Raw genomic sequence first — 17,609 nt, 5'->3', positions numbered from 1 at the left:
TTTCTGTGTGCAAAGTGATAAAGTTGAGTTTGACTGTTTCATTTCAGTCAGCTGACAGTGGAGAGTCATCTTGATTCAATGACTGAACACATGAAGTGAAGAGGGGACGATGATGTTGGTGTAATGTATAAAAGAACATCATCAGCATACAAGATGATTTTATGGTTGTGTAACGTTACAGATGAGTGAGATGTTGGTGTAGTGGAGATACAAGACAGTTTATTGTAAGTCACGGAGTGTGTGTGTGTGTGTGTGTGCGTGTTCAGTGAACTGTATCAGTCTCTGCAGTAGCTTCCAGCTGCAGTAGTCACTTCAGTTTCTGTTCAGTGTGACTGAGGGAGGTTTTTGTACGACGCTTTTTCACTGTGTGAACACAAAGTGACTGTTGATATACTGTCGGCCTACACAGTAATAAACTGCTGCATCTTCAGCCTGAACTCCACTGATGGTCAGAGTGAAGTCCATGTTTGATCCGCTGCCTGAAAAACGATCTGGAATCCCTGAGGCTCTACGCTTTGACCAGTAAATGAGCAGTTTAGGAGAACCTCCATGTTTCTGTTGATACCACTCCACAGAGTCAGAATTGATAACGGTCTGACTGGTCTTACATCTGATGGTTGCAGATCCTCTCAGAGTTGATCTCACTGCTGCAGGCTGAGTCGCTGTCATCTGGCCTCTGGACTCTAAGGATACAGAGACAAAAACATAAAGCAGCATCATGGTTTTGTGGGCTTCATTTCAGAGGGACGGATGTTCATAGAGGAGAGGAGTTTGATTCTCTGGACTTTACCTGTGAAGCAGCAGCAGAGGAGAGTCCAGATGAGGACGGAGATCAAAGTCATGTTTTTGATGAGGAGGATTTCTGTGGCTTCTGTTGTCATGAAGGACAGCTGTCAGTCATCCAGTGTTCAACTCTCAGGACTATAAACTCTCCCAGAGCACTGGAGCATGGTGCTGCTGATGCAAAGTGGCTCTCTATGGAAATGCTCTGACTGACTCCAACAGGGACTTGGATTACTCTGATGATGCTGTTTAATCAATGGATCAATCAACTTATCACAGTATGGATTCATAATGTGTCACAGATCATTTTATGTAGATTTGGTTTGATGACAGCAGACACATTTTCTTTCAGTACATCTTCTGTCTGATTTAATTTATAATCTAATTATAGACAATGAATACCTTCATATCTATTGAGGTAATTTAAACACAAAAAGTCACTTAAACTATTGGTCTGTAGAGCATTCTGTCTGTTTTGATGGTTCAGTGGATGGTTTGATAAATGTGCAAATGAGGAGAAAAATTAAGTGTTTAATGTTTTCTGTAATACATAAAAAATGGTTTAACCCTGATGTTTAAGTGTGTTACTGAAACTAAAGTATAAACTTTTTATCTTTAGTACTGAAACCTGTCTGTTGCCATGGTTCATCAGTGATGCCTGTCTGTTTCCATGGTTACTGAGCTCAGAGAGGGAAGTGAAACAGCGAAGACCAGTTTGATCCAATCTGAGAAAGAGCAACAGAGCAAGAACATCCACTAGAGGGAGTCACACACTGGCATCACTGACTGCTGTCACAGCGATGTCATTAAGGGAGGAGGGGCTTCCTTTACAGATGGGAGAAGCCCAGCTGTCCCCATCAGAAAGTAAGCAGACTTCAGAAAGTTGACTGTGAGGATTACTGAGCTGTTTATCTTTCAACATGTTGCTTTTAGTGGCAGCTCTGCTCCTCTGTATATTCACTGGTGAGTCACATTTTCATTTCATCTCTTGGACTTAAATTCAATGGCAACAACATTCATATCTGATCATCTCATTAAAGCATCTCCATAGTTACTGAAGCACAGAACAAGAAGCCCAAGAAAATGTCCATTTGTTCACTAACTGCTGGATTTAAATATTCTCATGCAGGTGTCAGCTGTGAAGATCTCACTGCAGTCAAGAATGAAGAGCACAGTTTGGAGGGCAGCAATGCTACTGTGTCCTATAAATACCCAAAACTTTCAATCAGTGATTATTTCTTCTGGTATCGACAATATCCAGGAAAACCACCAGAGATCCTCATCTCTCACTTTGGTTCTGGGGATGTAGCAACTCCAAAACCTGGACTGAAGATTAAAGTGGACAAAGTGCAAAAACAAATCCAGCTGCAGATCTCCTCTGCTGCAGTGACAGACTCTGCTGTATACTACTTTGCTGTGAAGCCCACAGTGACAGGAAACACCAAAACTCTGTACAAAAACCTTTGGAGCAAAGACAACAGAATACTCCACAACATCCACTAGAGGGAGTCACACACTGTTAAACTGCAGAGGTTTTCTATCAATAAAAAGGACAAATACTCAACAACACTGATGAGGAAACAAGAAAAAAGAGAAAGCAGTAAATAAAGTGCAGCCACAATTCAGACAGTCTGATGAAAACATTTTCTGCCTCTTCATAAAGGAGTCACAAGAGTCCAGAGATCAGGAGATAGTATTCTATAGCTTCAGAGCAACAGCTTGAAAAGAACAGTCATCCCAAGTTTTGTGGCTGGTTTGAGGGACAGCCAGCAGTTTATAACTGCCTGTTTGGGTGTATAAGGGTGAAGGTCAGTGATATACTGGGGCATTGGACCATGCAAGGCTCTGTAGGTTAGCAGCAGTATTTAAAATGAATAAAACATCTAATTGGAAACCAGTGCAGAGAGGAAACAATGTCATGATATGGGCTTTGTTGTTATTTCTGTTTATAAACGGAGCAGCTGCATTTTGGACCTTCTTGAGACGTTTAAGAGAAGTTTGATTTAAACAGGTAAAAAAGAAAATTACAGTAATCTAAAGGAGAATAAATAAAAGCATAACTATTCATCTCCATCTCAACCTTGGAGCAACTGTAAGAGCTTCTGTCTTATTTTCATTTAAATGAAGGGAGGAGGAGATTAAGGGAGGAGCAAAACTGTCCCTGAAGTACAGAAAGACACAAACTTTCACTGTGGTGTTTCATACTAAACAACACACACAGTTTCTTGTCGTCTTCAAGATGGTGTCAATGCAATTAAGTCTGTTTTCAACTGTGTTTCTGATCACACTAACAGGTAGGAGACACACTTCATATTTACTTCTATTGATGTTTGCTTCAAAACTGAGCATGAAGTTGTACATATTCCTTTTATGAGTCTTTGACAACATGTTATAACAGAGTTATCTCTTCCTTTAGGTGTCAGCTGTGAAGAACTCACTCCAGTCAACAATGAAGAGTACAGTTTAGAAGGCAGCTCTGTTACTCTGTCCTACAAATACTATCAAGCTGCAACTGGCAATGATTATTTCTTCTGGTATCGACAATATCCAGGAAAACCACCAGAGTTCCTCATCTCTCATTTAGGAACAGGGATTCAACTATCAGATTCAGCACTTCGACTCTCTTTTAATGTGAGTGAAGATAAAACCCAAATGAATCTTCAGATCTCCTCTGCTGCAGTGACAGACTCTGCTGTGTACTACTGTGCTGTGAGGCCCACAGTGACAGGAAACCCACAGTCTCTGTACAAAAACACAAGCTGACACACTGACAAGCTGCTAGAAGCCTTTTTTCCACACTGTTGTACTGAACTTTTTACCTCCACTAGAGGGCCACATTATCAAGTAGGCGGTGCACTACTTCTGCACTGTGTTCAACCATTCTGTCAATAATAACTGCTGCTGTGAAGAGAACAATTCTCACACTGAATGTTGAACATCACATAGTTTCTCCTGTTGATTTAAACCTTGTTGTAGAGATGGAACATTGGCTGTGGATTATTCTTGCTGCTCTTTTCTTTGGTAACATAGAAAACACTTCATGTTTTTATCATCTTGTACAAATACATGTCAATTGTACTGACTGACTTTTCCAGCTTTTTATTTCTAGTATCCAGAGTTCAGAGCATAAATGTGTGTTTTGATCAGTTTGTGTCCACAGAGTAACACTGTACAGTTGACATTTTCCACTGTCTTCTCCTCTCAGCCTCATCAACAATGTTAGTCTAATGGCTTCATTTTCTCTACTTTTTCCAGGACTAATAGCTGGAGACAAAATCTATCCTCAACAACATGAAGTCAGTGGAAGAGAAGGACAATCTGTCACACTCACATGTACATATGAGACGGATCATCCTGCTCCTAGCCTTTACTGGTACAAACATCATTCTGACCTTCAGGCACCTGAGTTTATACTCTGGAAAGGAGCAAAACAAAGAACAACTGAATATATTCCTGATAAGAATCAAAATAGATATGGATCCAAAACATCGCCAACATCAACTGAGCTGACCATACAGAGACTAACCCTGGCAGACACAGCTCTCTACTACTGTGCTCTAGAAACACAGTGATAGAAAGTGTAGAAGAGGCTGTACAAAAACCTGAACACAGATATGTGACTACTCTTCAAAGAAGAGGGAAGTGGTATTCAAACCACAGCTTCATATCAGATGGATTCTGCTAATTCCTGTTTTATCAGAGTCACTGTGGTTACAGCTGCTAATGAAACACTGTGGGAGGATTCACATGAGCAGCAAATCCACATCAATGACAAACCAGCTGGATGATGCTTCAAACACAAGACACCATCAAACACAATAGTTCCTTGATCCTTTCTAAACCTTTCCAAGCTACTTGCTGTAGTGAACATCTCACAGCTTGTCACTATCACGTCCTCTTTTTATCACATAACAAGAGGGTTGTCCCGCCCACTGAGGTTCAACTCAACCAATGAGATTATTTCTGTCTCCAGAGCAGAAATGTTTGAGGAAGTCAAATCCCAATCAGCTTGATGCTGAGGAGAAGGGCTGTGCAGCAGAGAGGCTGTTTAGTTTCTTCATTCTACTGCAGTGGAAGAACATTGATCATCTGCTGTCTGTTTGCTTTCAACAACTCCAAAGACATGTTGCTTTACCTCTTTATACTTTTATCTCACTTTATAGGTGAGTGTTAGAACACAGATCAAAGTCTCATTTTACCTGATGTATTAACCACATATCTGTTTTTCACAGCTGGATGATTTTGTGGAAGTCAATTCACAAACAAACCTGCTGATTGTTCTCCTTTAATCAATCATCTTTATTGATTCATCTCTTCCTCTGCATGTTCTGTTCTTCCCCAGAGTGTAAAGGAGAAGACAGAGTGAACCAGCCACCAGGAGATGTCATTGGTACTGAAGGACAGACAGTTACACTTGATTGTACATTTGAGACCAAATTAACTCCATATTTGTTCTGGTACAAACAAAAAGTAAATGATTTCCCAAAGTATGTTTTGCGACGTGATACTATTGGGGATGGAGGTAATGCTGCAGAGTACCCCAAAGACAGATTTGATGCTACACTCAACAAGACATCAGTTCCTCTGAAGATCCAGAAGCTGCAACTGTCTGACTCTGCTGTGTACTACTGTGCTCTGCAGCCCACAGTGACAGGAAACACCAAAACTCTGTACAAAAACCTTTGGAGCAAAGACAACAGAATACTCCACAACATCCACTAGAGGGAGTCACACACTGTTAAACTTCAGAGGTTTGAATCTTCACATATTTGACTCAGACCTACAAAAGAAGAAAAGACTCATCTTTGTCCAACAATGTGGAACCTGGATCATGATGGTGACAAAGACAAAGACTTCTGCAATGTTGAAGACATGTCAAGCTGATGGCGTCGGTCAAACTTGTGACCACCAGCATGTTTGAAGACAAGCGGCCCACACTCTCTAAGATTTCCCCTGACAGAGCGAAGCTTAAAAAGAACTTTGAAACATTAGATGAAGACTCAGTGGTAATCAGAGAGATGAAACAAGCATCCAGAAATGAGTTGGAGAAGCGCTACAGCAGCTTGGATGATCTCTTCTACACTGCAGCAGCTCTGGACCCCCGTTTCAAGTCTCTGCCCTTCCTGACGGACCATGATGCTGAGCGGACGTTCACAAGCATAACAGCAGAAGCTACATCCCTGCATAACAAAGTAAATCCCCCAACACATCATTTACTCAACACAAAATACATATTATAGTGCATTCTATTAGTCTACTGTCATTTGCTGCTGTCATTAGATTTATTCTGACTGCTGTTACTGTCTGTTTGATTTTGTACATAACACACTAACTGTCTTTTATATTTCATTTCTAGGCATTGGCAACAGGGGATCCAGTCCAGAGAGGCCCACTGCAGACAAATCCATGGCAGACTGAACCTGCCCTTGGAGATCTGGACATCAGCATTGATGCACCCCAGACCCAAGATGAGCCAGAAGGTTTGTGTATTTTATAACTTGTGATCAAGAAAGATTTGACATTGGCTTAAACTCATGCTGCAGCTATAAAATATTACCATACTACAACAACAACACATAAAATATAATGAGAAAATCAGCATGCAAAGAAATAGAGTTTAATAATGATGATGATGGTAATACAACTTTTACATATGTGTACAAGAGTGTAATTCATTCTGAACATCAGATGAAGATACATGAAATGGTTAAGTCAGGTACAAAAAAAGCACCACTGAGGCATGGCAAACAAAGCCATGAATATATAGTAATTGTTTTCTATTTCATATGATGACCCTCCTGTCAAAAAGAAGAAAATGTCAGCATTGGACCAGCTGTTGGGAAAGACTTTGAAGTGAGGATGGCAGCTACATCTGTAAGAGACAAGGCCAGTGAAGAAGTCAAGAGGTACAGAGAGCGTGATCCGTTGCCCCTGCAAAAAAAAACACTACAGTGGTGGAAAGAGCAGCAGAACCTGCCACTGCTGTCATCTCTCGCTAAAAGATACCTCTGCATCCCGGCCACCAGTGTGGCATCTGAACGGGTGTTCAGTACTGTGGGAGATATTGTTTCCACAAAACACAGTCTACTCAAACATGAGAATGTGGATCAGTTGATTTTCCTTAAGAAAAATCTGCCCTCCAAAAAAACAGAGGACAGTGATGATGAATAAAAAACAGGGAAAATGCACAGGCATACTGTAAATGAACTACTTTACTGTGTGTGAGGTAAAAGCAATAATGATTGTTGACTTGTCAGTCAGATTTAACTGCCTTATGAGAATATAAATGTAGGGCAGCACTTTGGATCAGATTACCTCTCCCAGGTCAAAAAGCAGCAGTTTGATTTATTTCATACATATGTATTTATTTTCTCTTTTTATTAACATAAAGCACTTGTCACTGTGTGTTAAGCATTGTTGAGAGAAGAATGTGGTTGCTGCTTTGCCCTTCCACTCTGGCTCCCCAGGCCTGAGGCCACATTTTGAAATGACCACCAGGGGTCAGCATTATAAGGTTATTGTTACATGGTTTGTTTATTAGTGTGTAATTTGTTTACATTGAAATGTTGCACTTTTGTTATCTACCTCTAGTGTTCAAACATTATACTTTGTTGTTGTTATTCTGTGCTACTTTTTTTTGGCCCATGTCTAAAAATAAATGCATTGTGTGATTTTGTTGTTCTGTTTTTTTGCCAATGCCATAACGCCACAATGCTTGGGGATATGTGGTCTTTTACACATTTGAAAAGGAAATATTGTGCTGTAATTTTCGTAGAATTGGCTACTTTAGTTTATTAAATATCTACAACAAATATTAACCGTAGACTCAAATCGTATCATTCTTACACTGTATTGAATTTTATTATGTCTTCAAGCCACTTTCTCCTCCCTGCTAAAGGAGTCAATTATTACATTTCATTTAGCATATGTCAAATATAGTTAGTATCTGCACTGTTTAAAACATCATCATTGATTCAAACTACATTGAAGACATTATTAGTCAGAGCTGTGAGAGCAGGGAGGAGGAGATTAAGGGAGGAGCAAAACTGTCACTGAAGTACAGAAAGACACAAACTTTCACTGTGGTGTTTCATACTAAACAACACACACAGTTTCTTGTTGTCTTCAAGATGGTGTCAATGCAATTAAGTCTGTTTTCAACTGTGTTTCTGATCACACTAACAGGTAGGAGACACACTTCATATTTACTTCTATTGATGTTTGCTTCAAAACTGAGCATGAAGTTGTACATATTCCTTTTATGAGTCTTTGACAACATGTTATAACAGAGTTATCTCTTCCTTTAGGTGTCAGCTGTGAAGAACTCACTCCAGTCAACAATGAAGAGTACAGTTTAGAAGACAGCTCTGTTACTCTGTCCTACAAATATGACAAAGAAGCTGATAGTTTGGATCATTTCTTCTGGTATCGACAATATCCAGGAAAACCACCAGAGTTCATCATGTACATCTCAGGATTGAACAGAACAAGACCTGCAGACTCACTTAACAAAAGGTTTTCTGCTAAACTGTCTGGAGAAAAACGGGGTGTCAAACTGCAGATCTCCTCTGCTGCAGTGACAGACTCTGCTGTGTACTACTGTGCTCTGCGGCCCACAGTGACAGGAAACACCAAAACTCTGTACAAAAACCTTTGGAGCAAAGACAACAGAATACTCCACAACATCCACTAGAGGGAGTCACACACTGTTAAACTTCAGAGCTTTGCTATCAAACAGTCTAGATTCTTTTCACTGGGGAGAAAAATGACAAAGGCATGACAGTTTCTTCTGACTAAGACAGGAGTACAGAGAGTTGTAATAATCAAGTCTAGAATAAATAAAAGCTCAGTTGTGCAGTGTGGACCAATCAGTAGCATCTCTGTTTTATTATAATTAAGCTGCAGGTAGTTTTGATGCATCCATTCTTTAATTTCAATTAAATACCTTTACTAGTGGATTAGGCTGTTTAGGACATTTGGGGAGAAGATGATGTATATCTGGGTATCATCTGCATAACAGTGGTCAGACACATTCAGTCCTGGAATGAGTGAGAAAAGGACCCAGAATAGAACCTTGTGTCATATGTGTAGAAAGAAAGCCTGATTGAAACTGATCTAAATTCTGTTTTCATTTAAACATTAGTCAACTGATTATCATTCACACACCATTGGTGCAGCTATCGGGAGGAATTTGGAGTTAAGCATGTTGCCCAAGGACACACCAACATGTGGACTGGAGGAGATGGGAATCGAACCGCCAATCTTCTGATTAGTGGACGACCTAAGCCACAGCTGCCCCATTTCAGATATACTGACAGTTATCTAAGCAACCTCTGTCTGCCTCCTACTGCTTTAGAAATAAACTAGATATTTACACAAATCACTTATTAAGTTTTCTTCTGAGTCTGAACAAAAACAATCAAAGAATCACAGGAGCTAGATGGTTTTATCACTAACTGTATAAGGTACTATATCCAGGTCAAGGTTTTGTGCCTAGATCTCAGAACATCCAAGAGCATGTGGTTGGTGGACGTCAGTTCTCCAACTGGAGTATGATGATGATGCTGGAGTTGTGCTAGGTAAGGAAGCACCAGCCCATTTAAAACCTTAAAAACAAACAAGAAAATCTTGAAATCAATCCTGAAACAGACAGGAAGCCAGTGGCTTCCAATACTGGTGTAACCACAAGACACCATCAAACAGAATAAATGGACACTTACTGACTGGCTTCATCCTCTTTGTTCCCTGTGGGCCATTAGGCCACAATGAGCTCCGTCCATTGTTCATTATCCTCAGTAACATGTTGAGCTACACCATAAATACACACTGAAGCATTCAACTCTGACATTACTGTTCATTTATATTCTCACACATCATAAACTCAACAGGGCTACACTTTAACAGCTGAAGCTTTGACCAAGTTTACAATCAGCTGATTTATAAAAACAACTCCACCATCTTTACATTTGACCTCTGACAGCTGCAGAGAACCAAAAGACACTAAACTGTCATTTATATTCAAACATTAAATCTCCAGTGATGAAAACATACAAGACAAGCTATGCTAGGAAAGGAGAGAGGCACAAACATGTGTTTAGTGTAAAGTTGTCAGTAGGAGGAATAACACAGGGCTGTGAATGAGCTCTGTCACTGTGATCAGACTCCTCCTTTAAATCCACCAACTTAGTGTTGATGAAGACTAAACAGAGATCAGAGTCTTCTTTATACTCGCTGTAGCTCAGAGTTACTCAACACTGCAGATATGACGTCTCTGTTCATCTCAGTGTTGCTGGCTGCTATGTGCCTTGGTATGAACACAGCTCTGTTTCTGTCATATCAATCCAACATTGACATGATTCTTTAACAGCTCACTGATACTGTTTGTTGCTGTTTTACAGAATGCAGAGCACAACAAGACAACGTGCTGCAGCCAAAAGGAGATGTGACTGCTACTAAAGGAGAGGCAGTAACACTTGAATGTGAATATAAAGCCAGTGGTACAAATATTAACCTCTTCTGGTACAAACAGGATGGAAACAACAGACCTAGATTCATCCTGAGCCGATATAAACTGGATGAAGGGAACACAGTAGATGAGTTCAAGGAAAGATTTTCATCTACGTTGGATTCAACCTCAAGATCAGTTCCTCTGCAGATCTCCTCTGCTGCAGTGACAGACTCTGCTGTGTACTACTGTGCTGTGAGGCCCACAGTGACAGGAAACACCAAAACTCTGTACAAAAACCTTTGGAGCAAAGACAACAGAATACTCCACAACATCCACTAGAGGGAGTCACACACTGTTAAACTTCAGAGGTTTGCTATCAAACAGTCTAGATTCTTTTCACTGGGGAGAAAAATGACAAACATGACAGTTTCTTCTGACTAAGACAGGAGTACAGAGAGTTGTAATAATAAGGCTTAGTTGTGCAGTGTGGACCAATCAGTAGAATCTCTGTTTTATTATTATTAAGCTGCAGGTAGTTTTAATGCATCCATTCTTTAATGTCAATTAAATACGTTTGCAGGTGGATTAGGCTGTTTAGGACATTTGGGGAGAAGATGATGTATATCTGGGTATCATCTGCATAACAGTGGTCAGACACATTCAGTCCTGGAATGAGTGAGAAAAGGACCCAGAATAGAACCTTGTGTCATATGTGTAGAAAGAAAGCCTGATTGAAACTGATCTAAATTCTGTTTTCATTTAAACATTAGTCAACTGATTAACATCCACACACCATTGGTGCAGCTATCAGGAGCAATTTGGGGTTAAGCATGTTGCCCAAGGACACATCAACATGTGGACTGGAGGAGCTGGGAATGGAACCGCCAATCTTCTGATTAGTGGATGACCTGAGCCACAGCTGCCCCATTTCAGATAGACTGACAGTTATCTAAGCAACCTCTGTCTGCCTCCTACTGCTTTAGAAATAAACTAGATATTTACATGAATCACTTATTAAGTTTTCTTCTGAGTCTGAACAAAAATAATCAAAGAATCACAGGAGCTAGATGGTTTTATCACTAACTGTATAAGGAACTATATCCAGGTCAAGGTTTTGTGTCTGGATCTCAGAACATCCAAGAGCATGTGGTTGGTGGACCTCATTTCTGAAACTGGAGTATGATGATGATGCTGGAGTTGTGCTAGGTAAGGAGGCACCAGCCCATTTAAAACCTTAAAAACAAACAAGAAAATCTTGAAATCAATACTGAAACAGACAGGAAGCCAGTGGCTTCCAATACTGGTGTAACCACAAGACACCATCAAACAGAATAAATGGACACTTACTGACTGACTTCATCCTCTTTGTTCCCTGTGGGCCATTAGGCCACAATGAGCTCCGTCCATTGTTCATTATCCTCAGTAACATGTTGAGCTACACCATAAATACACACTGAAGCATTCAACTCTGACATTACTGTTCATTTATATTCTCACACATCATAAACTCAACAGGGCTACACTTTAACAGCTGAAGCTTTGACCAAGTTTACAATCAGCTGATTTATAAAAACAACTCCACCATCTTTACATTTGACCTCTGACAGCTGCAGAGAACCAAAAGACACTAAACTGTCATTTATATTCAAACATTAAATCTCCAGTGATGAAAACATACAAGACAAGCTATGCTAGGAAAGGAGAGAGGCACAAACATGTGTTTAGTGTAAAGTTGTCAGTAGGAGGAATAACACAGGGCTGTGAATGAGCTCTGTCACTGTGATCAGACTCCTCCTTTAAATCCACCAACTTAGTGTTGATGAAGACTAAACAGAGATCAGAGTCTTCTTTATACTCGCTGTAGCTCAGAGTTACTCAACACTGCAGATATGACGTCTCTGTTCATCTCAGTGTTGCTGGCTGCTATGTGCCTTGGTATGAACACAGCTCTGTTTCTGTCATATCAATCCAACATTGACATGATTATTTAACAGCTCACTGATACTGTTTGTTGCTGTTTTACAGAATGCAGAGCACAACAAGACAACGTGCTGCAGCCACAAGGAGATGTGACTGCTACTGAAGGAGAGACAGTAACACTTGGATGTCAATATAACACCAGTTCATCACAACATAACCTTTTCTGGTACAAACAGGACGGAAACAACAGACCCAAATTCATCCTGAGCCGCTTTAAAATTGGTGAGGGGAAAACAGAGGACGAATTTAGGAAAAGATTTTCATCTACGTTGGATTCAACCTCAAGATCAGTTCCTCTGCAGATCTCCTCTGCTACAGTGACAGACTCTACTCTGTACTACTGTGCTCTGCAGCCCACAGTGACAGGAAACACCAAAACTCTGTACAAAAACCTTTGGAGCAAAGACAACAGAATACTCCACAACATCCACGAGAGGGAGTCACACACTGTTAAACTTCAGAGGTTTGCTATCAAACAGTCTCGATTCTTTTCCCTCATGAGACACAGCTGTTATGAAGACTTTTAGAAATGAATGTAATTTGACATACGAGTCTCCTCCTACTGACTGCAGAGGTGGCTGCATGGCAGAGAGCTGTTTGATTCCAGCTGTGAACATCAGACCAAACACAACTCACAAAACCACTCAACACTTATTCACACTGAACATTCAGTTACAGCATTTCACTTCTGGAAACATGGAAACACTCGCTGTCATTTTACTCTTTTCAACTCTTGTAGGTTGGTATGTTTTTGTCATTGTGTGATATTTTACAAATGATGGATATTTCACTCTGGAACACAACTTTAATACAACATGTTTCCTTCACTAGGTAACACCTTGGAAGATGATTTCTATAGAAATCAGTCAAATGAACAGTTGATCAGTTTGTGTCCACAGAGTAACACTGTACAGTTGACATTTTCCACTGTCTTCTCCTCTCAGCCTCATCAACAATGTTAGTCTAATGGCTTCATTTTCTCTACTTTTTCCAGGACTAATAGCTGGAGCCAAAATCTATCCTCAACAACATGAAGTCAGTAAAAGAGAAGGAGAATCTGTCACACTCACATGTAAATATGAGACTACTAGCAGCTATGCTGACCTTTACTGGTACAAACATCATTCTGACCTTCAGGCACCTGAGTTTATACTCTGGAAAGGAGCTAAATCACGAAATGGTCAAGAATATATTCCTGATGAGAATAAAAATAGATATGGATCGATAACATCAGATACATCAACTGAGCTGACCATACAGAGTCTAACCCTGGCAGACACAGCTCTCTACTACTGTGCTCTAGAAACACAGTGATAGAAAGTGTAGAAGAGGCTGTACAAAAACCTGAACACAGATATGTGACTACTCTTCAAAGAGGAGGGAAGTGGTATTCAAACCACAGCTTCATATCAGATGGATTCTGCTAATTCCTGTTTTATCAGAGTCACTGTGGTTACAGCTGCTAATGAAACACTGTGGGAGGATTCACATGAGCAGCAAATCCACATCAATGACAAACCAGCTGGATGATGCTTCAAACACAAGACACCATCAACCACAATAGTTCCTTGATCCTTTCTAAACCTTTCCAAGCTACTTGCTGTAGAATCTTATGAACCTACTAGAACACTGTGCTGCGCTGCGGGGCAGAACCCTCTGTACATTTAAGAGTAGGCTTCAAACGTTCCTTTGTGATAATGCTTATAGTTCGGACAGGTTCCAGCTCCTAGTTTATGCTGCTATAGGCTTAGACTGCCGGGGGACTCCCATGATGCACTGGGCTCCTCTCTCCTCCTCCCCCTCTCTCTCTATCCATCCATCCATATCCATTAACATTCATGTTCTATTAATGCATTCAATAAGCTAAACTTCTTCCCCGGAGTTGTCTGTGCTTTCTGGTCTCACAGGTAATCTGGGCCTGTAGACGTCCGGATGACAGATTCCAGTCCTGGACCGTCAATGTGCTTCTCTCCTCTATCCTTCCTCTCTCTACTCTCCTTCCTCTCTCTCCTCTCTACTCCAACCGGTCCACGCAAATGTTCTCCCAATCTGAGTCTGGTTCTGAGGGTTCTTCCTGTTAAAAGGGAGTTTTTTTCCTCCACTGTCACCAAGTGCTGCTCATTTGGGAATGTTGGGTCTCTATAAAATAAACCTGAAGAGTTCGGTTTAGACCTGCTCTTTGTGGAAAGAGCCTTCACATGACTTTGTTGTGATTTGGTGCTTTATAAATAAAGATCGATTGACTGACGAGCAGCAAATCCACATCAATGACAAACCAGCTGGATGATGCTTCAAACATAAGACACCATCAAACACAATAGTTCCTTGATCCTTTCTAAACCTTTCCAAGCTACTTGCTGTAGTGAACATCTCAGAGCTTGTCACCATCACATCCTCTTTTTATCACATAACAAGAGGGTTGTCCCGCCCACTGAGGTTCAACTCAACCAATGAGATTATTTCTGTCTCCAGAGCAGAAATGTTTGAGGAAGTCAAATCCCAATCAGCTTGATGCTGAGGAGAAGGGCTGTGCAGCAGAGAGGCTGTTTAGTTTCTTCATTCTACTGCAGTGGAAGAACATTGATCATCTGCTGTCTGTTTGCTTTCAACAACTCCAAAGACATGTTGCTTTACCTCTTTATACTTTTATCTCACTTTATAGGTGAGTGTTAGAACACAGATCAAAGTCTCATTTTACCTGATGTATTAACCACATATCTGTTTTTCACAGCTGGATGATTTTGTGGAAGTCAATTCACAAACAAACCTGCTGATTGTTCTCCTTTAATCAATCATCTTTATTGATTCATCTCTTCCTCTGCATGTTCTGTTCTTCCCCAGAGTGTAAATGACAAGACAAAGTGAACCAGCCACGAGGAGATGTCGTTGCTACTGAAGGACAGACAGTTACACTTGATTGTACTTTTGAGAGCAGTTACAGTCCCACTTTGTTCTGGTACAGACAAGAAGTAAATGATTTCCCACAATATGTTCAACAACGTTTGTCTGGAACAGGAGGTAATGCTGCAGAGTTCGCCAAAGACAGATTTGATGCTACAATCAACAAAAAATCAGTTCATCTGCAGATCTCCTCTGCTGCAGTGACAGACTCTGCTGTGTACTACTGTGCTCTGCGGCCCACAGTGACAGGAAACACCAAAAATCTGTACAAAAACCTTTGGAGCAAAGACAACAGAATACTCCACAACATCCACTAGAGGGAGTCACACACTGTTAAACTTCAGAGGTTTGCTATCAAACAGTCTAGATTCTTTTCCCTCATGAGACACAGCTGTGATGAAGACTTTTAGAAATGAATGTAATTTGACATATGAGTCTCCTCCTACTGACTGCAGAGGTGGCTGCATGGCAGAGAGCTGTTTGATTCCAGCTGTGAACATCAGACCAAACACAACTCACAAAACCACTCAACACTTATTCACACTGAACATTCAGTTACAGCATTTCACTTCTGGAAACATGGAAACACTCGCTGTCATTTTACTCTTTTCAACTCTTGTAGGTTGGTATGTTTTTGTCATTGTGTGATATTTTACAAATGATGGATATTTCACTCTGGAACACAACTTTAATACAACATGTTTCCTTCACTAGGTAACACCTTGGAAGATGATTTCTATAGAAATCAGTCAAATGAACAGTTGATCAGTTTGTGTCCACAGAGTAACACTGTACAGTTGACATTTTCCACTGTCTTCTCCTCTCAGCCTCATCAACAATGTTAGTCTAATGGCTTCATTTTCTCTACTTTTTCCAGGACTAATAGCTGGAGACAAAATCTATCCTCAACAACATGAAGTCAGTAAAAGAGAAGGAGAATCTGTCACACTCAAATGTACATATGAGACTACCTATAATCAACCAGCACTTTTCTGGTACAAACATCATTCTGACCTTCAGGCACCTGAGTTTATACTCTGGAAAGGAGGAAAGACAAACACAGGTCAATATATTCCTGCTAATAATAAAGATAGATATGGATCCAAAACATCAGATACATCAACTGAGCTGACCATACAGAGACTAACCCTGGCAGACACAGCTCTCTACTACTGTGCTCTAGAAACACAGTGATAGAAAGTGTAGAAGAGGCTGTACAAAAACCTGAACACAGATATGTGACTACTCTTCAAAGAGGAGGGAAGTGGTATTCAAACCACAGCTTCATATCAGATGGATTCTGCTAATTCCTGTTTTATCAGAGTCACTGTGGTTACAGCTGCTAATGAAACACTGTGGGAGGATTCACATGAGCAGCAAATCCACATCAATGACAAACCAGCTGGATGATGCTTCAAACACAAGACACCATCAAACACAATAGTTCCTTGATCCTTTCTAAACCTTTCCAAACTTCTTGGACTGACAAAGAGTGGGTCTGTGACAGTAGACTCACATAGAGCTAAGGGAATTTAAGTATTTTATAGAGTAAGGTCAAGGCAGTAATCAGGAATTGAAAAGAGACAAAAGTGCAGTAATGTTGGGCATTTGCATTCAGATGGGAACCAGGGCCATCTTAGTAAATGTAAAGTGGTTCCTGGACAGTCAGGTGTCAATGTTAAAACTGAGAAGGGCCAAAAAAGGTAAAATCATTAGAGGGCAGGAATGATCAAGGTCTATCTGTAGACATCATTTCATTATCACATCTCTACCAAACCAAATGTGAAGGAATTTCTACTTCAGAGCTGCCACTTCTGCCTCCAGCAATGACACTCCAGCACATTTTAACAAGTCATGGGTCAGTGGTCCTCCCAAACGTACCATCATTACATCCATTCAGACCTCAATGAGCTCAGATCCACTCAAGCTTATGTTAAATTAACAGGAGGTTGTTAGAGGTCTGTCGTTGCTCTGGTTCTGTGGCAGACTTCCTTCGTAGTCTCCGCACATCACATCCAAGCAAACAGAACAAATGTTTCATGTGGTTAATAATGAATCAATCAAACATCAGCAGAAAAGATCAAATTCTCTAATGTGGATAAAAATGATGACATGTACATTGCAGTTTTAAATTCAAACATTTCTAATGGACCTAACTGCTCCAGAAACAAACATAATGTAACTGAACAGATGAACCTCACTGAGTACTGAACAACAAGAGGTGATTCACTGGTCCCGCCCACTGAGGTTCAACTCAACCAATGACATTATTTCTGTCTCCAGAGCAGAAATGTTTGAGGAAGTCAAATCCCAATCAGCTTGATGCTGAGGAGAAGGGCTGTGCAGCAGAGAGGCTGTTTAGTTTCTTCATTCTACTGCAGTGGAAGAACATTGATCATCTGCTGTCTGTTTGCTTTCAACAACTCCAAAGACATGTTGCTTTACCTCTTTATACTTTTATCTCACTTTATAGGTGAGTGTTAGAACACAGATCAAA

The 17,609-nt window shown here is 40.5% G+C and overlaps 2 gene segments (V, D, J or C); one reads left to right on the top strand and one right to left on the bottom strand.

Annotated features, from left to right (window-relative positions):
* Positions 1–360: 360 nt before the first annotated feature.
* Positions 361–879, bottom strand: LOC128369838 (immunoglobulin kappa variable 4-1-like). The segment is given in 2 exon segments: positions 361–683; positions 791–879. Coding segments are annotated over 2 exon segments (375 nt in total).
* A 2,143-nt stretch (positions 880–3,022) lies between these two features.
* Positions 3,023–3,926, top strand: LOC128369837 (T cell receptor alpha variable 3-like). The segment is given in 3 exon segments: positions 3,023–3,077; positions 3,200–3,497; positions 3,893–3,926. Coding segments are annotated over 3 exon segments (387 nt in total).
* The last annotated feature ends 13,683 nt before the right edge of the window (positions 3,927–17,609 follow it).

This window comes from Scomber japonicus, chromosome 12 (assembly GCF_027409825.1).
Source record: "Scomber japonicus isolate fScoJap1 chromosome 12, fScoJap1.pri, whole genome shotgun sequence".
In the NCBI taxonomy this organism is placed as follows: domain Eukaryota; kingdom Metazoa; phylum Chordata; class Actinopteri; order Scombriformes; family Scombridae; genus Scomber; species Scomber japonicus.
Note: the sequence above shows the minus strand (reverse complement) of the source record. Positions and strands in the feature narration are given on the sequence as shown.